Source organism: Cervus canadensis, chromosome 19, assembly GCF_019320065.1.
Source record: "Cervus canadensis isolate Bull #8, Minnesota chromosome 19, ASM1932006v1, whole genome shotgun sequence".
NCBI classification, from domain to species: domain Eukaryota; kingdom Metazoa; phylum Chordata; class Mammalia; order Artiodactyla; family Cervidae; genus Cervus; species Cervus canadensis.
In genome coordinates, this window is record NC_057404.1 from 60767673 (window position 1) to 60792467 (window position 24795).

Below are 24795 nucleotides of genomic sequence, written 5' to 3' on the forward strand. Positions count from 1 at the left end.
AGTATTCATACTCAGAACAATCAGACTCTAGAAGAGGAGAAAAAGCTCATGTCTGTAGTGGAAATTTGTGCATTATGATACCAGCTAAAATAGGGAATTAATTTGTTTTGCCCCATTCTCTAAAATTCTTTAGCATTTGTTACTTCTTTTTCCTTGCTTAATCAATTTTGGCTGTCATGAAAGAAAATAACTTGATGTGTTTTGTTAGGTTTAATTCATGTAACCAACAACTATAAATCTTTGATTCTTTTATATTTTGCTGGCTATTCTATTTGTATTTGGAGAGCAATCACACACATAAAGTTCTGTTGTTGATACAAAGAGAATAGCTGTGAACATTAAGGTAATTTACTATTGCTAAAAATTTCTGAAACATCTTTACCAACAATTTTACTGTTTATCATGCTTTATCTGTAATCTATATTTATTTAATTGTTAATAGATAAGATGGAAATATTTTAGCATTCTTCTTATCACTAATGTAAAATGAATTTACATTGAAAAGTTACTTCCTTTTCATACTTTCTGAAGAAGGAAATAAAATCATCTGGACTTCCGTGATATAGAGTTACCTCCATGAGCATTAGCAACTTGCTCTTTTCTTCTAGTGTTTTTTCAGTGAGTTTGCATTGTTAAAGTTCAGTGATTTAAGAAATCAATAAATGATAATTTCTGTTACTGCTTCTGTCACTGATGCTCTTACTGATGGCTCTCACTGATGGCTGATGTTATGAATATTTTTTTTGTTCTTGTTGTCAAGGAAAAAAATTCTAGAAATATCAGAGAACTGAAATTAATAAAGCTTAGAGGTTAGATGTAGGGAGAAGTAAGTAAAAAATGGCTATTTAAGTTTCTTATTTGGTAAGTGGATGAATGTGGTATAACTAATCAGGACAGGATACGTAAGACACATAGGGTCAGAGGATAATGTTCATGAATGCTGAATTTTAATTGTTGGTGAAATATACTAATGAAGATACCCAGTGGATATACAGATATCTCAAGATAGGAGCTCAGCAGAGAGGTGGAATGAAGATAAACACATATTATCATTTTAGGGTTAAAATAATGTTATCTTTTCCTAGTTGTTCAAATAAATTGGACCCTACTAAGTCTTTACTTTTTTGTGTGTATGAAAAGTCACACCTACCCAGGTTCACAACCATAATAAAGTCAAGAACTCTCAGTCGATTTACTTAGTGCAAAAGTTGATTTTGTCTCCCAGAAAAAAATTGGTAAGCCTAGATAGATGTTAAAGAGTTCTGTTCCAATCTGTGCTGCCTTTGTTATTTTTCAGTTTTTCTTTCTTCCTTCTTGAGTGGTTGTCATTGTTTCACACTGTCCACTTCAGAGAGAGTTCAGAGGGAGTGTCCTGGGTGTGTCTCAAGGAGAGGCTGGGGGAGTTGCTGAGCTGGAGACTCTGCCGCAGTTGTTGGCAGGTGATGTTACTGTCGACAAGGGCTCAGAGAGCAGGGCAAGTCCCCCTGTGCCCCAGGGCCTCCAGTCCCAGAAGCGTGGCTGGACGCTTTGTAAAGCACCTGGGCAGAGGTCAGGCAAGGCCGTGGTGAGAAGTGACTGCTGGTTTAAGCCGCAGGAAGCTCTTTGTTGAGCTGATGGACACATTCACTGGCGTGACTCAAGTAGCCTGTGCTTGGATCAGACTGAGTGAGGATGAGGATCAGATGATATGTAAGGGAGCGGAGGACCAGCATATTGCTTGTCCAAAGGCCTGTTTCTGAGGGGAAGGGAAGACAGCAGTTTTACATGTACTGAAGCCACGTATTTTATTGTATTGATGTCTGATGGCAGCTGAGGTCTGGCATCCTGTCGTGTAAGTACATTGTCATTCTTCATACTAGTGATTTTCAGTTACTGTCCAATCTGAATAACTAAGCTTTGATGAGTGAGTAGTTTCACATTTGTCCTGGAGATTAAATTTTGCTGTATTTTTTTTCTTTCTTTTTTTTTTTTTTACAGTATAACTTTTTAGAAAGTGTGATGTGGATGAGTATGCTTGCTTGTTTAAAAAAAATGGGTTTAGCTGTTTTCTAGATAATAACCTCTAGATATAACCTCTTCTCAGTTATAATGGAAAGGATAAATCACTTATTATTTAGTTTAACCAGTTCTGTTTAACATATATCAGATTTATGAAATCCTTTTAAAACTCATAACCTTATTGAGGTAAAGTATGAAATCTTTTTTAAAAAACAAAGTATCAGTGAAACAAAGATCCCTATTATGTTCAGTACAGTGACAGAACACATTGATGCAAAATCTTTTTAACAAATTCTTACAATAAGGAGATTTAATTTGGTCTCAAATATTAAAAGGAAAGGGCTTCCCAGGTGGCACTAGTGCTAAAGAACCTGCCTGCCTCCTCCAACTAATAAAAATAATTGGGAAAAAAAATATATATATATAAATAAAATGTAACCGCAAAAAAAAAAAAGAACCTGCCTGCCAGTGCAGGGGATGTAAAAGATGCAGGTTCGATCCCTGGGTCGGGAAGATCCCTTGGAGGAGGAAATGACAACCCACTCCAGTATTCTTGCCTGCAGACCCCATGGACAGAGGAGCCTGGAGGGCTACCATCCATGGGGTCACAAGGAGTCAGACTTGACTGAAGTGTCTGAACAAAGGGAGCGAGCCGGCTGCGGTAGTTGTGGCTGGTGTCATTGCAGGAAGTGCTCCGGCTCACTGCCGCTCCGCAGGAGGGAAAGCTCCTCCTCTGCCCTGAAGTGCCCCTGGGGCCGCCTGGCCAGTCTCTTCGTGGCCATGCACGAGTGTTTGCGAAGGCCTGGTGCAGGAGTGATCGTACATGCCTGCTTTGCTGCTGTAGACTTTTCTGACAGGAAGCCTGCCTTTATCTTGTAGGTGAGCGTCCCTATCAGTGCCCTTACTGTGAGAAAGGATTCAGTAAAAATGACGGCTTGAAGATGCACATTCGTACTCACACCAGGGTAAGATAACATTCTATCTCATTTCGTATAAGATCCACACTTATTTTAAGATGTTTAATTTTACCTGAGAAAGCAAAGGTGGTATATCTGAAACTTCATGCTTGCGGTGAATATTTGGGCATATCTTTTTTTTTTAAAGACGTAACAATGAAAGAAGCAAAAATCCAAACCCCCAGAGCCTTCCCATTCTTTAAACTGTGAACTAGTTCTTAGGAGTAACAGGAGTTACAACTGTCAGACAGCCCAGGAAGTGTAGCCGAGTGTGTGCCAGAAATGCAGATGCCAGCACTTCCGGAACAGAGGTGCTCTGTCAGCATGTGACCATTAATTAATGTATGTGAGCTGGCATGCTTGCAGGGAAGATGTTGGAGACAGTCTGAATTACCATGGGAAGTGGCTCTGCAAGGAGTGCCCCGTGCCGTCCTTCCTTCTTTTTCCAGGGATGCCCTCTGTGCTTCTGCTGTGAGCACCTCTCACCGGATCCTTGTCATCCTGTGACGTACAGCGTGTTCAGACCCCAGAGTCTGCGTCACATGCTGGAAAAAAATGGGAGCAGCTCACCCTCTGTCTAGCTGCCTTTCTTAGCTCACTGTTCAGTTTAGGACACAGACTTTACATGGACTTCCCACTTGAAAATTTGATGTTTTTAAATAGCTCTTGAATTTGCTATATCCATCTTTTTCACTGCTAACCTTTCACACAGTTCTTTTCAGTTTGGCCTTTTAAAAGTGCTTATGGTCTGTACATAAATGCCAAATTTTTTTAGATTTTGAGAGACGTGCCTAATCCCCTTAAGAGCAGTTCTAATTTAGGCTTCTCCCGAATTCCATTTTTTTACCTTAGCTGTAAAATAAGAACTTTAGAGGAAACAAATAATAATAATATCTTTGCCAGTGTAATAGTATTCCAGCTTTCCACTTTAGTTCTGTAGGCTATAAAAGATAACCTCTGAGGTCCTGTTAAGAAAACACTCCTCTCATGTTTGTGGTGGAGGAGGGAGGCAGCTTCTGTGCTCACTAGGGCAAATCCACATTGGGTTTTTCATTCTGATTTAAAATATAATACTTGTATTATGTGGATATTTTGAACTGGAGTAACTGCTAAGTACTTCATAGACAGTGAAGGGTTAGATAAATATTACTCCTCTTAATATGACTTAATGTACATATTCAATTATTTATTACACAGTGAGCACTATTAAAGAGGTTTAATGTTGTTTAGGAGGTTATTTTATGTATGTACAGTTGTCACAATAGTGCCAATAATGTGTTTTAGACCAGAGCAAAGGAGTGCTGATTCCTTTTATTAAAACTCATGATGTTAACCAAAATCTGGGCCTTATGAGTGCATGTTAAACTGTTTTACAAAGTTATACCTTTGAAAAGGATGTTTGAATTCAGGGAAAAAGTACCTTTTGTGGGTTCTCAAGAATGGACAATATTTCCAGTTCAAATAATATGGTTTTTGCTTTGTTTATTCATGAGAATTATGCCAATAGTTAAATACAAAGGCCAGTAATCACATGTCAGGCACTATATTCTAGGTGTTCACGTTTATTGATTCATGTAAGCTTCACAACAGTTCATTAATGCATTCAACCTCAATGAGGTAGGTATTATTATGATCTGTTCTTTTTTAAATATATTTATTTTTAATTGAATGATAATTGCATCACAGTGTTGCATTGGTTTCTACCAGACACGAATCAGCCCGTGTCCCCTCTCCCTTGAGCAGCCCTCCCACCTCGCTCCCTACCCTCACCCTCTAGGTGGTTACTGCGCCCACTTTGAGCTCCCAAGTCACACAGCACATTCTCACTGTCTGTCTGTTTTACATGTGGTGAAGTATGTTTCCCTCCGTGACCCCCACCCTCTCCTTCCTTGCCCTCCTGTGTCCATGGGCCTATTCTCAATGTCTGCGTCTCCACTGCTGCTCTGCAAAGAGGCTCATCAGTACCATCTCTCGGGGTCCCATGTGTATGCATTAGTGTACGGTAATTGTTTTTCTCTTTCTGACTTACTTCCCTCTGTATAATAGGCTCTAGGTTCATCCACCCCATTAGGACTGACACAAATGCCTGCCTTTTTATGGCAGGGTGATATTCCATTGTATATATGTACCACAGCTTCTTTATCTGTTTATCTGTCAGTGGACATATAGGTTGCTTCCATGTCCTAGCTATTGTAAAGAGAGTTGCAGTGAACATTGGGTTACATGTGTCTTTTTCAGTTTTGGTTTCCTCAGGGTATATGCCTAGTAGTGGGAGGCCTAGTAGTATATGCCTAGCTGGGTCATATGGTGGTTTTATTCCTAATTTTTAAGGAATCGCCATCAATTTGCATTCCCACAAACAGTGCAGGAGGGTTCCCTTTGCTCCACACCATCTCCAGCATTTATTGTTTGTAGATTTTATGATGATGGCCATTCCGACTGGTGTGAGGTAATATCTCATTGTAAATTTGATTGGCATTTCTCTTAATAATGAGTGATGTTGAGCATCTTTTCATGTGTTTGTTAGCCATCTGTGTGTCTTCTTTGGAGAAATGTCTGTTTAGGTCTTTTGCCCATTTTTTGATTGGTTGTTTGTTTCTCTGATATTGACTTGTATGAGCTGCTTGTATATTTTGGAAATGAATCCTTTGTCAGTTGTTTCATGTGCTATTATTTTCTCCCATTCTGAGGGTTGTCTTTTCTCCTTGTTTATAGTTTGCTTTTCTGTGCAAATCTTTTAAATTTAATTAGGTCCCACTTGTTTATTTTTGTGTTTATTTCCATTACTCTAGGAGATGGGTCATAGAGGATCTTGGTGTGATTTATGTCATCAAGTGTTCTGCCTATGTTTTCCTCTAGGAGTTTTATAGTTTATGACCTTACATTTAGGTCTTTAATGCATTTTGAGTTTATCTTTGTGTATGGCATTAGGAAGTGTTCTAATTTCATTCTTTTACATGTAGCTCTCCAGTTTTCCCAGCACCAGTTATAAAAGAGACTATCTGTGCCCCATTGTATATTCTTGCCTCCTTTGTTAAAAATAAGATATCCATAGGTGCTTGGGTTTATCTCTGGGCTTCTGATCTTGTTCCATTGGTTTCTGTCTTTGTGCCTGTACTATACAGTCTTGATGACTGCAGCTTTGTAGTATAGTGTAAAGACATGAAGGTTGATTCATCCAGCTTCATTCTTCTTTCTCAAAATTGCTTTGGCTATCCACGATCTTTTGTGTTTCCATATGAATTGTGAAATGTATTGTTCTAGTTCTGTGAAAAATGCCATTGGTAATTTGATAGGGATTGCATTGAACCTGTAGATTACATTTGGTAGTATAGTCATTTTCACAGCATTAATTCTTCAACCCAAAAACCTGGAATCTCTCTCCATCTATTTATGTTGTCTTTAATTTCTTTCATCAGTGTCTTATAGTTTTCTGTATACAGTACTTTTGTCTCCTTAGGGAAGTTTATTCCTAGGTATTTTATTCTTTTTGTTGCAATGTTAAATGATATTGATTCCTTAATTTCCCTTTCTCATATTTCATTGTTAGTTTATAGGAATGCAAGTGATTTCTGTGTATTGGTTTTATATCCTGCCACTTTGCTAAATTCACTGATTAGCTCTAGTCATTTTTTGATGGTCTCTTTAGGGTTTTATATATATACTATCATATCAACTGCAAACGGTAAGTGCTTTACTTCTTCTTTTCTAATCTGACTTCCTTTTGTTTGTTTTCCTTCTCTACTTGCCATAGCCAGGACTTCCAAAACTGTGACAAATAATAGTGGTGAGAGTTGGCACCCTTGTTTTGTTCATGACCTTAGAGGGAATGCTTTCAGTTTTTCACCATTGAGAATAATGTTTGCTGTGGGGTTATCATATATGGTCTTTATTATGTTGAGCTTGGTTCCTTCTGTACCCATTTTTGAACAGTTTTTTATATCATATATGAGTGTTGAATTTTGTCAAAAGCTTTTTCTGCATCTGTTGAGATTATCATATGGTTTTTGTCTTTCGGTTTGCTAATATGGTGTATCACATTGATTGATTTGCATATATTGAAGAATCCTTGCATCGCTGGGATAAACCCAACTTAATCATGGCGTGTGATCTTTTTCATGTGCTGTTGAGCTCTGTCTGCTAGAATTTTGTTGAGAATTTCTGCATACATGTGCGTCAGTGATGCTGGCCTGTCATTTTCTTGCTTTGTGTAGTCTTTGTCTGGTTTTGGTGTCAGGGCGATGGTGGCCTCATCAAATGAGTTCAGAAGTGTTCTTTCCTCTGCAATTTTTGGAAGAGCTTTAGAAGGATAGGGATTAGATCTTCTCTAAATGTTTGATAGAATTCACCTGTGAAGCCATCTGACCCTGGGCTTCTTTTTTTGGGGAAATTTTTTATCACATTTCAATTTCTGTGCTTGTTACTGGATTGTTAATAATTTCTATTTTTTCCTGATTCAGTCTTGGAAGATAGAACTTTTCTAAGAATCTGTCCATTTTTTCCAGGTTGTACATTTTATTGGCATATAGTTGTTTGTAATAGTCTCTTATGATCCTTGGTATTTCTGTGTTGTCTCTTATAACCTCTCCTTTTTCATTTCTAATTTTGTTGATTTCATTCTTCTTTTTTTTCCTGATGAGACTGGCTAATGGTTTGTCATTTTTTTATCTTCTCAAAGAATCAGCTGTTTGTTTTCTTAATCTTTACTGTCTTTCCTTCATTTCTTTTTCATTTATTTCTTCTCTGATATTTATGATTTCCTTCCTTCTACTAACTGGGTTTTTTGTTGTTTTTGTTGTTTTTTTTCCAGTTGTTTTAAGTGTAAAGTTAGCTTGTCTGTTTGATGTTTTTCTTGTTTCTTGAGGTAGGATTGTATTGCTATAAACTTCCCTCTTAGAACTGCTTTTGCTGCATCCAGTAGGTTTTGAGTTGTGTTTTCATTGTCATTTGTTTCTAGGAATTTGTTGATTTCCCTTTGATTTCTTTAGTAACCGTTATTTAGAAACATACTGTTTAATCTCCAAGTGTTTGTGTTTTTGTAGCTTTTTCCCTGTAATTGCTATGTAGTCTCACAGTGTTGTGGTCAGAAAAGATGATTCATAGGATTTCAGTTTCTTTTAATTTACTGAGGTTTGTTTTGTGACACAAGATATGGTCTGTCTTGGAGAATGTTCCATGTACAGCTGAGAAGAAAGTGTGTGTGTGTCCTTTTCTGCATTTGGGTGGGAAGTCCTTAAGATATCAATTAGGTCCATTTGGTCTAGTGTATCATTTCAGGGTTGTTTTTCCTTATTAATTTTCTGTTTTGATGATCTGTCCATTGGTGTAAGTGGGGTGTTAAAGTCCCCTGCTATTATTTTATTGCTGTCAAATTTCCCCTTTATGTCTGTTAGTGTTTGCCTTAGGTATTGAGGTATGCCTGTGTTGGGTGCACAGATATTTACAGTTGTTATCTCTTCTTGGATCGATCCCTTGATCATTACGTAGTGCCCTTCTTTATCTCTACAATATTCTTTAAGGTCTATATTGTCTGAAATGAGAATTGCCACTCCAGCTTTCTTTTGATTTCCATTTGCATAGAATATCTTTTCCATCCTTTTACTTTCAGTCTGTATGTGTTCTAGGTCTGAAGTGGCTCTCTTGTAGACAGCATGTGTATGGGTCTTGTTCAGCCTCTGTCTTTTGGAGTGTTTAGTCCCTTTACGTCTAAAGCAGTTACTAACACATAGGCCTCTGCTGGCATCTTCTTCGCGGCCTTGGCCTCTGAGGCCTCCCCTTTCTCTCGTGTTCACTGCCTGTATGCGTCCCTTTGATCCCTGCGCTGAAGCTGGCTTGGTGGTCCTGAATTCTCTTAACTTTTGCGTGTCTGTAAAGCTTGTGATTTCTCCATCAATTCTGAATGAGGTCCTTGCTGGGTAGAGTAATCTTGGTTGTAGATTTTTCTGCTTCTGTACTTTAAATATATCCTGACATTCCCTTCTGGCCTGCAGAGTTTCTGCTGAAAGATCAACTGTTAATCGTATGGGTTTTCCCTTGTATGTTACTTGTTGCTTTTCCCTTGCTGTTTTTAGTAGTTTTTTGTGTGTTTAATCTCTGTTATCCTAAGGAGTATGTGTTTTGACGTGTTTCTCCTTGAGTTTATCCTGAATGGGACTGTCTGCACTTCTTGGACTTGACTATTTCCTTTCACATGCTGGGGAAGTTTTCAACTATAATCTCTCCAAAAATTTTCTCAGTGCCCTTCTTTTTCTCTTCTTCCTCTGGGACCCCTGTAACTCGAATGTTGGTGTGATTAATGTTGTCCCAGAGGTCTCTGAGGCTGTCGTCGATTCTTTTCATTTTTCTTCTTTTATTCTGCTCTTCAGGTATTATTTCTAACATCCTATCTTCCAGCTCACTTATCTATTCTTCTGCTTCCGTTAATCTACTATTGATTCCTTCCAGAGTATTTTTAATTTCAGTAATTGAGTTATTCATCTGTTTGTTTATTCTTTATTTCTTCTATGTCCTTGGTAATTGTGTTAGTTGTGTTGATTGCTTCTTGCATTTTCTCCATTCTATTTTTTAACATCTTTACTCTCATTATTCTGAATTCTTTTTCAGATAGTTTGCCTATTTCCTCTTCGTTTAGTTGCTCTAAATGATGGAGTTTGTTCCATCATTTGCAGAACACTTCTCTGCCTTTTCATTTTCTTAAAAATGTAGTGTGTCTAAGATTTTTTCTGAGGCCTTGAAGTTGAGTTATTTCTTCCTTTTGATTTCTGCTCTTGGTGGGTAGGTTGGTCCAGTGGTTTGTGTAGGCTTTTGTTGGGTGTGACTTGTGCTCTGTTGGGAGAAGGTAAGCTCCCCCCACCTCCCTTTGGTTGGTAGAGACAGGAGGTGGCAATCCCATTTGCTGATGTAGGCATGTGTGTTTTTGTCTTGTTGTTTGGGTGGGGCATCCTGCTCTGGGCTTTCTGCTCTGGGCACTGCTGGCAGCTGGGTGATTCCATGTCTTGTATACAGGGGGAAGCCTCTGTGGGAGTTCTCAGTAATTAATACTGTCTGGGGTTATGAGTTTTCTGGTAGTCTAGAGTCTTGTTGTCATGCTCCCCCTCCAAAGGCTCAGGACCCAATCTCGCCAGGGAACTGAGATTCCACAGGTGGTTTGTTATGGCATAAAAGGGGATTAAAGCAAACACACTAAAACAAGAAACAAAATGCAAACCCCATACAAGTGGCAGCTACACAATCAGGCAAATGCTAACAAAAATAATGGAATATATATATACACACATATATATATATACACATAAACAAAACCATAACAGTCTCCCCAAAAAAGTAGAAGAGATTAACCAAGCAAGCAAAGGAAGGCAAAAATGATACCAACCAGGCAAAAACAAAACTAACTAAAGCATAAACTGAAAACAAAACCAAAGTAGTATGCCAACTGGGGAATAAAGAAACAAAAGCAAAACAGACTAATAGACATGGAGAGAAAAAGAGAGAAAAGAAAAGATAGCATAGAAAAGCAAAGTTAAATAGAAGTAGATAAAGGAGATTTACATATATTAAGGAATAACTACAACAGGGAAAGAATAAGAAAACAAAAGAATATATGTACAAAAGAAAAATAAATTTTTAAAAAATTTTAAAAATTAAAAAAAGAAAAAAATGTAAAAACCCTCCAAACTGCAAAAGGCCAATGTAGAGGCAGACATATTTAAAGGAAATAGTGTGATTGACAAAAAAAATTCTCAAAAGTGTAAATAGATTTAACAGTGCTAATAAAATCAACAAATATAGCAACAGAGGGGAAAGGGAAAAAGAAGAAAATCCACAAGGAACTATAGAACATGTTAAAATATAAGAAGAATAACCGTTTTTCTTGGCTGTCAGCTGTCAGTCACCATCTTCTCCCTTGCTGCGAGTCACAGTCACATTGTCTCCCTAGGATGCCCTCCAATACTGAGCTGGTCTGGTCTCTAGACCTGTTGTGGGGGCGGCTCAGACTAATCTGGTCCTACTCTCGAAGGTTCTTGCCTGTGATGTCTGAATCTGCCCATGCTGGTGTGTCTCTTTTGCAGGACCTCTCATTGTCCTTTTATATATTCCATTGATACAAAGTCTGCCAAGTTGATTGTAGATTTAATCCATAACTTTTACCACTGGTGGGAAGATTGTATGTTCTCCTCCTTAGCCACACTGCCCCTGGTTTCAGTTGGGATTTTACGTCCACCTCTGTGTGTGAGTCATCCACCAGGGTTTGCTCCTGAGGCTGCCCTGGAGGACTTGGGTCTGCCCCCAGGAAGTTCTGGTGTGGAGGTGGTGCAGCTGCTTGGGTCCCAGGGGAGCCAGCGGCTAGGATGTTGGAGAGTAGGGTGCTCTTAGGGTCCTTTCTAGCCCCTGGCTGCTCTGTCCCAGTGGGGACCCCTCGAGGGGGTGGCATGGGAGCTTGGATCGTGGGGACCCTGGCAATACCAGATACGCAGGGGTGCTGGCAGCAATTGTCACAGGAGGTCCGGCCCTATTCAGGTTTTTCATAGCTTCTGGCAGCTCTGCCCCGATGAGGATTGTTCAAGGAGGTGGCACAGCTGCTTGGATCATAGGAACCCTGATAGCGCCAATTGTGCAGGGACACCAGCTGCCTTAGCTGCAGAGCTGTGGTCCTGCTGGAGCCTTTTCCTAGCTTCTGGCAGCTGGCAGTCAGACGGCCTCTCTGGCTGGTCCTTCACTGTTACTTGGTCCATTTTAGGCAGGGACAGGACCCTGCCTGGGGTCCTTCTCTGTTTCTCGGCACACCAGGCCCTTAAGGGGCCACCCTGCCTGGAGTCCTGTTTCTCAGCGCACCAGGCCCTTAAGGGGCCACCCTGCCTGGGGTCCTTCTGTTTCTCGGCCCACCAGGCCCTTAAAGGGCCCCCCTGCCTGGGGTCCTTCTGTTTCTCGGCACACCAGGTCCTTAAAGGGCCCCCCTGGCTGGGGTCCTTCTGTTTCTCAGTGCACCAGGCCCTTAAAGGGCCACCCTGGCTGGGGTCCTTCTGTTTCTCAGTGCACCAGGCCCTTAAAGGGCCACCCTGGCTGGGGTGCTTCTGTTTCTCGGCACACCAGGTCCTTAAAGGGCCCCCCTGGCTGGGGTGCTTCTGTTTCTCGGCCCACCAGGCCCTTAAAGGGCCCCCCTGCCTGGGGTCCTTCTGTTTCTCAGTGCACCAGGCCCTTAAAGGGCCACCCTGGCTGGGGTGCTTCTGTTTCTCAGTGCACCAGGCCCTTAAAGGGCCACCCTGGCTGGGGTGCTTCTGTTTCTCGGCCCACCAGGCCCTTAAAGGGCCACCCTGGCTGGGGTCCTTCTGTTTCTCCACGCGTCAGGTCCTTGAAGGGCCACACTGGCTGGGGTCCTTCTCTGTTGCTGGGCGTGTCAGGGGCTTAAAGGGCCACTTTCTCTGGGGTCTCTTCAGCTGTCTAGTGCTGACGTGTGTGTTTGGTTGGGGGGACGGGGTGTGGGGGGAGGCTATAGAGATGGCTCACCCCCTGTATGTGACTCAGCAGCGTTGCCCTGTCTCCTTGTTTGCCTGTCTTTCCTTCAGAAGCATTTCCCACTGCGATCTCCTCCCTCAGGTCCCCTTGGGCCGTCTGTCCTCAGTCAACAGCAGACCTCGCCCTGGGATTGCTCCGCAATCACTGTGCTCCAGCCCAGCCTGTCTGCCTTCCAGAGGACCCATGATCCTGTCCAGGGTACTTAGGGCTGCGGCAAGGATTTTCTAAGTGATTCTCATTCAGTTCAGACTGTCACAGATCAGCTGGCTCACTCTGTAAAGCCTCAGGTGCTTCTCCTCTGTCCCAAACAGTTGCCCCATGGTGGGGATCTGACCCCTACTTCCGTTCCCCCACCCCCCAGGGGCAGATCCAGTCCTGCTCAGGTTCCTCTTTTTTGCCCTCCTTCCTACTGAATTTTGTGTGGTTCCATGTATATTCTTTTCCAGTGGTCAGGTACTCCTGCCCCCTCTTAGCTGGTGTTCCACAAGATCTTCTGTGTCGGGAGGTCTATTCCTGGTGTGTCCATGGAGCGAGAAATAGTCCTCGTCCATCTCCTCCTCTGCTATTTGGATCTCCCCCTTATGATCCGTTCTTTAAAAATGAGACACTGAGGCACAACCAGTGAGTAACAGAATCAAGATGAGAGCCCAGGTAGACTGGCTTCAGAGCGCACCTCTTCACCTGCTAGATACACACCTTACATGCCTCTTACTCAGAAGCTTCCTTATTCCACTGACTCTGATATACTTTGCTGTGTGTTTTCAAAATGAACAAACTTCAGTAACGACCCCAATCTTAATTTAAAATTTATATAAAAGGCTCATGTTCATTTGAATATTTGGGTCATGAGACAAGGATTCTGGATGCTGCAGGGCTTCCAGGCGCTGGTGGTGCCGTTTCAGCGTCTTTAGGCGCTGACTGCACAGAGAGCAAACAGATCCCAGCCTTTGACCAAGGGAGCACCAGACAGGGCCTCATGTACTCAGCAGACAATACTAGCGGAGGAAGCGGGTAAAGAGGTACAAAGAAGCCTTTGGGTTTTGCTTCAAACTCTTCTTTAATTTTTCTTTTTCATTCACAGTTTATATTTTATCATAGATGGCTTCATTTTGAAATCCTGTTTCCTAAGCATTGGATAGATACAGATATTTTTGCAAATCAGTGTAACTTATGAAAAGCTAGTTAGGATTATGAGCCAATGAAATCAAACTAATATCAGGATACAAAAGAAAATTTAACAAAAATGTTGTAGAGCAGCAGTTTCTGCAAGTTCATATTTTTCCAATATAATTTAGGTTTGTAAGACTCAATAAGTAAGATTATGTTTGGACTGTTAACACTTTCAGTTCAATCATGTGTTCACCTTACATTTTGTTGACTCTTCGTGTTAGGTTATGTTATTACTTTTCATTTTTATGAAATTTCTAGAATGTACTGTTTCAGGTATGTTTGCTTTGTGATAGAGTTGTTGTTGTTCAGTCACTACATCATGTCCAATGCATTGTGACCCCATGAACTGTAGCATGCTGGGCTTCTCTGTCCTTTACTGTCTCCTGGAGTTTGCTCAAACTCATGTCCATTGAGTCAGTGATGCCATCCAACCATCTCATCCTCTGTCATCCCGTTCTCCTCCTGCCCTCAGTCTCTCCTAGCATCAGGGTCTTTTCAAGTGAGTCAGCTCTCCACATCAGATAGCCAAAGTATTGGAGCTTCAGTTTCAGCATCAGTCCTTCCAATGAATATTCAGGACTGATTTCCTTTAACATTGGCTGGTTTGATCTCCTTACTGTCTAAGGGACTCCCCAGAGGCTTCTGGAACACTGCAGTTCCAAAACATCGGTTCTTTGGCACTCAGCCTTCTCCATGGTCCAACTCTCATATCCCTATATCATACTGCAAAACCATACCTTTGACTATTTGGACCTTTGTCTGCAAAGTAATGTCTCTGCTTTTTAATATGCTGTCTAGGTTGGTCATAGCTTTTCTTCCAAGGAGCAAGTGTCTTTTAATTTTATGACTGCAGTCACCATCTGTAGTGATTTTGGAGACCAAGAATAGAAAAACTGTCACTGTTTCCTGTTTTTACCAGTCTATTTGCCATGAAGTGATGGGACCAGATGCCATTATCTTAGTTTTTGAATGTTGAGTTTTAAGCCACCTTTTTCACTCTCCTCTTTGAAACTTCATCAAGAGGTTCTTCAGTTCTTCACTTTCTGCCATAAGGGTTGTGTCATCTGCATATCTGAGGTTATTGATATTTCTACTAGCAATTTTGAATCCAACTTGTTCTTCATCCAGCCCAGCGTTTCTCATGATGTACTCTGCATATGAGTTAAATAAGCAGGGGATTATATACAGCCTTGACATTCTCCTTTCCCAATATTGAACCAGTCCATTGTTCCATGTCCAGTTCTAACTGTTGCTTCTTGACCTGCATACAGGTTTCTCAGGAGGCAGGTCAGGTGGTCTGGTATTCCCATCTCTTTCAGAATTTTACGCAGTTTGTTATGAGCCACACAGTCAAAGTCTTTAGCATAGTCAATGAAGCAGAAGTAGATGTTTTTCTGGAATTCTTTTGATTTTTCTATGATCTAGTGAATATTGGCAGTTTGATCTCTAGTTCCTCTACCTTTTCTAAATCCAGCTTGTATATGTGGAAGTTCTTGGTTCACGTACCTTTGAAGCCTAGCTTGAAGGTTTTTGAGCTTTACCTTGCTAACGTGTGAAATGAGAACAATTGTGCGGTAGTTTGAACATTCTTTGGCATTGTGTTTCTTTGAGATTGGAATGACAACTGACCTTTTCCAGTCCTGTGGCCACTGCTGAGTTTTCCAAATTTGTTGGCATATTGAGTGCAGCACCTTAACAGCATAATTTTTTTTAGGATTAGAAATAGCTCAGCTGGAATTCCATTACCGCCACAATTTTTGTTCGTTGTGATGCTTGCTAAGGCCCACTTGACTTCACATTCCAGGATGTCAGGCTCTAGGTGAGTGACCACACCATTGTGGTTATCTGGATCATTAAGAGCTTTTTTGTATAGTTCTTTTGTGTATTCTTTCCACCTCTTCTTTTTTTTTTTTTTTGCTTTATTTTTTAAAATTTATTTATTTTAATTGGAGGCTAATTACTTTACAATATTGTAGTGGTTTTGCCATACATTGACATGGATCCGTCATGGGTGTACAGGTGTCCCTCATCATGAACCACTGCTCATTTTCCTCCCCATCCCATCCCTCAGGGTCATCCCAATGCACCAGCCCTGAGCACCCTGTCTCATGCATTGAACCTGGACTGGCGATCTATTTCACATATGGTAATACACATGTTTCAGTGCTGTTCTCTCAAATCATCCCACCCTCACCTTCTCCAATAGAGTCCAAAAGTCTGTTCTTTATATCTATGTCTCTTTTGCTGTCTTGCATACAGGGTCATCATTACCATCTTTCTAAACTCCATATATATGCATTAAGATGCTGTATTGGTGTTTTTCTTTCTGACTTACTTCACTCTGTATAATAGGCTCCAGTTTCATCCACCTCATTAGAACTGATTCAAATGTATTCTTTTTAATGGCTGAGTAATATTCCTTTGTGTATATGTACCACAGCTTTCTTATCCATTCATCTGCTGATGGGCATCTAGGTTGCTTCCATGTCCTGGCTATTATAAACAGTGCTGTGATGAACATTGGGGTACACGTGTCTCTTTCAGTTCTGGTTTCCTCGGTGTGTATGCCCAGCAGTGGGATTGATGGGTCATATGGCAGTTCTATTTCCAGTTTTTTAAAGAATCTCCACACTGTTCTCCATTGTGGCTGTACTAGTTTGCATTCCCACCAACAGTGTAAGAAGGTTTCCTTTCTCCACACCCACTCTAGCATTTATTGTTTGTAGACTTTCTGAGAACAGCCATTCTGACTGGCATGAAATGGTACCTCATTGAGGTTTTGATTTGCATTTCTCTGATAAGGAGTGATGTTGAGCATCTTTTCATGTGTTTGTTAGCCATCTGTATGTCTTCTTTGGAGAAATGTCTGTTTAGTTCTTTGACCCATGTTTTGATTGGGTCATTTACTTTTCTGGTATTGAGCTGCATGAGCTGCATGTGTATTTTTGAGATTCTTTGTCAGTTGCTTCATTTGCTATTATCTTCTCCCATTCTGAAGGCTGTCTTTTAACCTTGTTTATAGTTTCCTTTGTTGTGCAAAAGCTTTTAAGTTTATTTAGGTCCCATTTGTTTATTTTTGCTTTTATTTCCATTACTCTGGGAGGTGGGTCATAGAGGATCCTGCTGTGTTTATGTTGGAGAGTGTTTTGCCTGTGTTTTCCTCTAGGAGTTTTATAGTTTCTGGTCTTACGTTTAGATCTTTAATACATTTTGAGTTTATTTTTGTGTATGGTGTTAGAAAGTGTTCTAGTTTCATTATTTTACAAGTGGTTGACCAGTTTTCCCAGCACCACTTGTTAAAGAGGTTGTCTTTTTTCCATTGTATATTCTTGCCTCCTTTGTCAAAGATAAGGTGTCCATAGGTTCATGGATTTATCTCTGGGCTTTCTATTCTGTTCCATTGATCTATATTTCTGTCTTTGTGCCAGTACCATACTGTCTTGATGACTGTGGCTTTGTAGTAGAGCCTGAAGTCAGGCAGGTTGATTCCTCCAGTTCCATTCTTCTTTCTCAGGATTGCTTTGGCTATTTGAGATTTTTTGTATTTCCATACAAATTGTGAAATTCTTTGGTCTAGTTCTGTGAAAAATGCTGTTGGTAGCTTGATAGGGATTTCATTGAATCTTTAGATTGCTTTGGCTAGTGTACTCATTTTCATAATATTGATTCTTTCAATCAATGAACATGGTATATTTCTCCATCTGTTTGTGTCCTCTTTGATTTCTTTCATCAGTGTTTTATAGTTTGCTATATATAGGTCTTTTGTTTCTTTAGATACACTTATTCCTAAGTATTTTATTCTTTTCATTGCAATGGTAAATGGAATTGCTTCCTTAATTTCTTTTTCTGTTTTCTCATTGTTAGTATATAGGAATGCAAGGGATTTCTGTGTGTTAATTTTATATCCTTCTTTATATCCTCTTCTGCTTCTGTTAGGTCCTTGTCATGTCTGTCCTTCATTGTGCCCATCTTTGCATGAAGTGTCCCCTTGGTATCTGTAATTTATGCCCGGCAGTAGGTACACCTCTTCTGCCAGGCCGTTGGTATGAGACATTGAGCTAATCCAGTCAGTAGTTAAGTTATCTTTGGGTTATGTTTTTGCTGTGGTTACCATAGGCTTCCATCTCCTCCTGGGTGGTCTGCTGTTTCTGTGGTCTTCATGGGAGGTCTGGATGGCCAGGGGATTCGACAGTAATGCTGATTCCTCTTTGTCCTCAGTCATGAGGTTTCAGCAGTCCCTGCATTGTCTCTGCCCCCGAAGCCGTCTCTCTGCCTTTGCCCCTTCCAGCAGGTGGCAGCTGGAAGGTTTCTCAGCTCGAGACTTGAGGTGGAGGTGGGCTCCTGGTTCTCTTGCCCCAGCATTTGTGTGGGGAAGGCCCGGTGCACCAGAGCTTCTGGTTGGGGCGCTCAGCTTCCCTTCCTCTCCATGGTGGGCACCTTCTGGAGCTGCAGTGTTCCAGCCACTGGCCACATGTGGCTCTTTAAACTTTAACTAATTGAAATGAAATAAAATTTAAGATTCACTTTTCCATTCACAGTATCCACTTTACTGGTCCTTAGTGGAACACGTGGCCTGTGGCTGCTCTGCGCGGCAGCATAGATACAGGATGATCCTGTCGTCACAGAAAGGTCTGTTCTGCAGCCCAGGTCTGGAGCCGGATGGCTGAACTCGGCCTTGTCTCAGTGGAGGGCCCCTGCTCCTGTTCTTGCAGTGCTGTGGATCAGTGCCAGCACTGGGTGTGTGCGGGGGGCCAGGTCCTGTCCAAGGCCCCTCCAAGGGCAGAGGCCTTTGCCTGGACCGCAGGGTTTCCTATCTCACCCCTAGCAGCAGGTGACTTTCGTCTCCTGAAAGAAGGTGAGAACTAGGGCTTAGGAAGTGCCTTGCTCCTCACTCAGAGGCAGAAGGCATTTGTCTCCCACGTGAGAAGGGCCTGTGGCCTTGTGGTTTTGTGGTTATTCCCCAGGAGTGACTGATGAGCGCCTTGTACCCCTGCAGGAGTGGGAATATGCAGATGGGCTCCTTCCAGCACTGTTGCTTCACCTTCAGACCCTTGTCAGGCCCGGCACACTTGGGTCACTGAGCCGGCTCTCCAGACCTCCCTCTCATCGCTCTCAGGAGCCCTGGTGGGTCCCATGGGAAAGAGGTCATGAATGGTTTGTACTTGCAGTGTATCTGGGTCCCCGGAACCTGAAGGGTCTCTGTGGCCCACCGTGTCTCTCTTGTTTCACCTGCCCACTTTCACAGCAGCTGCTCCCCTCTCTGCTCTGACAGAGGTGCAGCAGCTTGCGTCTCCTCCCCTGTGACGCTCACGGCCCCTGCTTGTGCCTCAGCTCACCAAAGTGTCTCATGACCTGAGGTTTAAATGTGAGATGCTTTGTGACTTCCCACATCCTGAGAGCAGTCGTCTGTTTTCAGCTCTCTAGATTGTTGGGATAGTGTCTTCCCCTTCATGGCTCTTTGTGTGCAGGACCTGTGTGCTCTGGCTGTGGAGTCAGGTTTCTGAGGGATGCTCCTGTTTTAGGTGCCGAGGAGCAGTCTGCCTGGGGGCGCAGGGCAGCCTCTGGGAGCCTCATGAAGGCCTGGCCTGGTGAGCTCTTTCTCTCTGTAGGTTCCTCACCCAGGTTCTCTCCTCTGTTGGCTTCTCTGTGTGGGTTATGAAGAAAACACTTCTGGGAAGGAGTAGGGTCTCTTTGGGGTGGGAGTGGGCAGTGGGTCTTAGTCTGGACAGTGTGGCTTCAACCAAGACTTAAAACACAGCCTCGGTGATAGCACCACTTTTTGCAGGCCTCTTAGGCCTGGCGGTGCTCCAAGCATTGTGCCAGTACCTTCCACCCATCTTGTCTTTTGTCTAAAAAGTCTCCTTGACTATCCTAAACTATGTCTGAGGTATAAATGTCATTTCTTAACTCTTTATGGGTAATGTCTCAAGTCCATTTTAGTACATGATACTTAGGTAAAGATCATCTGAAAATTATGGACCTTTAGTTTATATTGTTTAAAACACACTGAAGTAAAATATCATCAGTGAGTTAGCGTACATGTTCGTAAATATCCATTTTGTAAACATTAAGTTCAAAAGGATTTTTTTTGGTAACCCTTTACCACAGAAACCTCATGTCTTGTTTAATCACTTTTGATTGTTAGCATGGAGAACACCTGGACCAATTAAAAAGTTAGTTCAGATACCCTGTCTTTTGAACACCAGTTAGAACACCCAATTAGCTCACACAGGTTTCAGGGTTCTAAGGTCACATCTGTGTCTCCAGCCTTGTTTGCAGAAACAGCCAGATTAGCTTTTAAAAATATTTAAAATGGAATTTATTGCCCATGGTTAAATATAATGACTAGTCTTTTATATCACTTTGCGTTTTGTTAACTTTCTTCCGTGAAACTCCTGTTCCCGATCCTCAGGCAGCTCAGGCTTCCAGTGGGTTCACGAATGTGTGCACACTGCACTTTGTTCAGACACCATGCCTGCGACCCTGGGCCTCCAAGCTCAGAGTGGAGTGGGTGACTCAGCTCCCGGCATCAGGCACTGCTGGATTTAGCTGTGGGCTCCGTGGTGGTATAGCAGTGTAGCAGCTGGAAAACTGTGCACACCAGTCTTGCCCAGAGCATCCCTCACTCATGTGGGAGCTGTGTAAGCTTGTCATCGAAGGAAAAGAGAAGAGTTACTACGGGTAAAGATGCTGGAAGGAGAGGAGAAGTAGTTGGCAAGGGGAGGAAGAGGCAAGATGAAGTTCCCTAGCTACTGAGCATGGAATAGGATTTCTGTAGCCTGGATTGAGATCAGAAAGAGGTCTTCTAAGGATGAGAGTCAGCATGGAATCCTCATGAACACATTAGGAAGCAGGCCTCAAAAACGTAGCTGCAGAAGCAAGTCTGTTGAATCAGGCAGGGGTGGGCAAGTTGATTGCAGAAATGCTGGGGTGGGGCGGGCATTTGAGCTGAGCTCTGAGGCCTGTGGAGGGGGTGTGCTGGCGGATGTAAGCCCTGGGGCAGTGAGCGTGGTCCTCACGGGTCCAGGGAAGATGGCCTGTTCCTGGGGCCAGGTCCACGGATGCATGTTGGAGTCTGACTGCAGTTGAGACAGGCCACCACGGAGGAGTTGGTCTGAGTCTTAGAAACATGTTTTGTTTTGTGTGCTGTGTTTTATGTTGAGTAGGGGGTATGACATAATCGGCTCTCTCTTGGAAAGATTGCTCTACGTCATCCTCGAAGGTGGATTGAAGGAGGCAGGAATGGAGGCAGGGAGGCCCCGAGGCAGGCATGCTGGACACAGCTGAGCAAGACAGCACCCACACCAGGCGGCCGTGGGGTTCGAAAGTAGGAACCGTGTACGAGAGACCCCTTTGAAACAGTCTTCACCGGGTTTGGGCAGGTAGTGTAGGTGGTGAGGAGCAGGGAGGAGGCTAAAGCTGCAGTGCCTATAAGGGGCGCTTTGGGGGTGGGAGGTCCGACAGAGACAGAGGGAATATAGTCCACTTAGAGGTAGGGTGGGGAGGGGAAGGAGGGGTTCTAGGTTCATACTTGTGTAGGCTAGTATGTGAGGAACATGCCCAGTATTTCTGTTCTTATATCTAGACGAGAGGAAGAGATGTTTTTTGTAAATTTAATAATACTTAAGTTGATTATGATTTTAGAGAAAACTTTGAATTTTCTGATTTTTGTTTTTCTAAACATTGTGGTGTAGGGGCAAGAGGATATGGCTCATTTCCATCATTTGGAAAAATCTTTAATTTGGTTTTGGAATTAATAAATCTTTTGTTTCTAGAACCCACATATTTCTTGGGGGATTTTGTATGGCTTGCAAATGAATTGTTTAAGATAAATGGCTTTCAGATTCCATTGTATTTTGTTTGGCTCAGAAAACACACCTACATGAAATTGAACATTCTTATTCTATCACAGTAAGCTCTCTTTTCTCTGTAAAAGGGAAAGTCAGACCATGTAAAACATAACTTTCTTTTCAGGGGCTGACAGCATCATTTGCCCCCTTTTCTGTTTCTTTTTGTGAGAATTCTTTCTGATGGTCATCAGTCCACTTGGCAGAGTGCCCCTCCCTTCTCCTTCTCGGTGTGACTGTGCTTTTCAGCTAGTCAGCTCTCTTAAAGTCACCAGCAAAGAAAGTTTTAGTTTCTTGGTTAGGAATACTTTTTTGGCACCCCAAATGATCGTCCTTAAGTTAGGCCTTTGGTCCAGGCATTCTCTGCATTTCCCTAGGCTTTGAGAGCAAGATGTAAAAAACCTAAATTGGGTTTCATACTCTTGACAAACTTATTGGACAGATAAATTATTCTAATAGAAAAAAAGGAAAAGCCTTTTTTATGGAGTGAAATTCTGTTTCACTGTATTTAGGGTTATAAGGGTAGGGTTCCTACAGTGTGAGGGATCGAACTGACCTGGCATCATGTGTGATTTTTCTTCAGTGCCTTTTTTTTTTTTTCTCTACTAACACTCATATTTTCATTGAGTATTGTTGGTACCGAACGTGATTTTCAGGAGAAAAGAAAAGCCAGTACTGCCCATCTAAAACACAACATTGATTAGCTGAAAATAACGGTGTTGATAAGGTGGGATGCGGGGTGGCTGCCCTGGCCTTTCCCTCCTGTGTGCGCGTGCTGCTCCTGACATCAGCAGATGTCAAGTGACCTGCTTGACCAATGAAGAGCAGCAGAGGTGATCCTCTGACTCCTGTAAGACCAGGCAGTAAGAGACCTCGCGGTTCGGGCCACCCCCCATGCTGAGAGGCCCCACGGTCATTCAGAGAGGGCCCGCAGGGACTGCTGGCCGCGTGGGGGACGCCTGGTGACTGCAGCTGCAAGAGAGACGTGGAAATCTTAGTCTCTCCTTGCCTCTGTAACAGCCAATCCACAAACCCAGTCGGTGCCCCCACACAGAAAATAACCTCCCAGTCAGTCCATAAAACCATGGGAAATAACTTCCTTTAGGTCACTTAAGTTTTGAGGTGGCTTATTATGCAGCTTCCTCATAATGGTGACTCAGGATACATATCACATAATGCTGAATAAGTGCAGTTTTAATTGTGAAATATGCTTCTGTATTTTAGTCCTGGACACTTCTGGACAAAGTGTTAAAATGAACACCTACAGAGCTTAATTGTTGAATCACAATACCATTGCTTAGCAATGAGAGCTGTATTTTGTAATTGGAAAATATAATTCTTAAAATTCAGTTTAAAAAATGATACAGTTGCTCAGAAAGGCATACACTGTCCTGAAAAAATAATTTGAGAGACCTCGAAACATGTAGAATTCTCATGATACTTTCATTGTATTTAGTTCATAGGTTGAAAATCTGGTCACAGATTTGCTTATGTAATTCTGAAATTTGTATAAATGAGCTAAATTAAGAGCTTTCATTTAAATAATCAGCCTTATAATTGGTGTGGCAGTGAGCTGGCTAAAGAGACTAGACTCATAACCGTCCTAACATTTTCCATTCTATATTTTTTAGGAAGATAAATGATAACCAAAGAGTCTAAAACTGGGTTACCTGTCAGTATTACAACCAGGAAAGATACCTGTTTGGGGGCCTTTGGTGTGTAATTCTTGCCTTTGGAGCTAGTGGTCTGGCAGACTTGTTTAGGGGTGGTCTCTGCTCAAAGATAATGAACGTGAGTAGACAGTTGGGTCTTTCCCTATTTAGGACTTTCTGTCTGATTTGAACGCTTTCTAATTGCAGCTGCTTAAAATGCACAGACCTCTATTTTTTAATTTAATGAACTTATTGTTAGGATTTATTTTTATGTTTCTCTTTTCTAGACCTTTAACTTTTCTGTAGATAGGAATTTTCACCTCTTTCCTCAGCATCTGTGTGTGCCCAGAACTTGGTGGGTTATTGAATTTTTTGAATGGATGAAGTTAAATTGTATCAATAGTAAACGATATTAAATTTATCAAATTAACTCAGCAAATATATCAATAAATAATATATATGAATTCATTCATTTATTCAACAATTATTACATGATTGAGAATATAGCAATTAGCAAGTCAGACATTGTCCCTGTCCTCAGAGAAGCTTGGAGTCTGTTTGTTGTGATGCGTGCAGTTCTCTTACTCCGCAGCGCCCTCTCACCCTCGTAGGGCTGAGAGGACGGGAGGGGTCCCTGTGTCAGGCGTTTGTCACGTGTCCGTCATGTGCCAGAAACTGCTGTGTCAGGCTCTGTGTCCAGCAGGGCAAGTGAACACGGAAAGCATCACTGTAAGTGATAACTAAAGTGTGCAAAGTGACAGAGCAGTAAAACACTGGACCCAGCGTGTAAGCAGATGCGCCGCCTGGTCCCGCGGCCCTGGCAGGCTCAGTGAGGCCCTCCCATGTCCCAGGGTGGTCCCCCGGCTGTCTTGGTGGTCTTCTGTTGCATATGCCTCTCTGAGAGCTCGTGTCACAGTGAGTGAAAGCCAGTTCTCCCTGCCCTCCTCTTGCTCTCTGCTTGGTGGACCACATATGTGTACACTGGGCCCACCTTTCCCCGCCTGTGTTCTTGGACTGTTCTTGTCATCTGGCTTTAAAGACGTTGTTCTGAGAGCATCTGTTCACCACGGGGGGAAGCTGGAGGTCTGTGGTCCTATGGTGGAGCCACTCACACCCTTCTTACCTGCTCTGACACCTGGCAGAGGACGCTCAGGTGGACTGTCCGCCTCCAGCCACATTGTAGTCGGTGGACAGCGCTTCGGGCTCCAGCCTGACCCCTCCTGCTTGTTTGCTCACTGAAGACAGCATCTGGGATGGACATGAGTGATCACACCATTAGGGAATAACATTGAAACTCATCTCAGTGGCAGAAAAGGAGGTAGATATTTTGCAAACTGCTGTAATACCACTTAACTATTCATGAGAAATCACTTTACCACTATTTATAATATATCCCTGTGCCTAGGCTTTGACGTTGTGCCAGTTGATCTAAAGATTGTCCCTCTTAGATCACAGGATCCCGGGTAATTAATTTACTCTGTAAGACTTTATTAACCCTACTGTGTGCCAGGATTACACAGATCCCACAGGGTTATATAGTTGACTATTCAGTACAGGGTCGGCTTCCCTGGTGGATCAGTGGTAAATAGTCCGCCTGCCAGTGCCGGAGATGCAGATTCGATCCCTGGGTTGGGAAGCACTCCTGGAGGAGAAAATGGC

The 24795-nt window shown here is 42.3% G+C and overlaps 1 protein-coding gene across 4 annotated transcripts in view; it reads left to right on the forward strand.

Annotated features, from left to right (window-relative positions):
* The window catches only part of PRDM5 (PR/SET domain 5), a 247423-nt gene that overhangs the window by 171811 nt on the left and 50817 nt on the right, over window positions 1-24795 (forward strand). For 3 of the 4 annotated variants that reach the window (XM_043438519.1, XM_043438517.1, XM_043438518.1), the window contains one exon: window positions 2878-2963. The exons of the other annotated variant lie outside the window; for it this stretch is intronic. In XM_043438519.1, the coding sequence (XP_043294454.1) occupies window positions 2878-2963 (86 nt within the window). The remainder of the gene's footprint in view (window positions 1-2877; window positions 2964-24795) is intronic. 4 annotated transcript variants of the gene reach the window in all.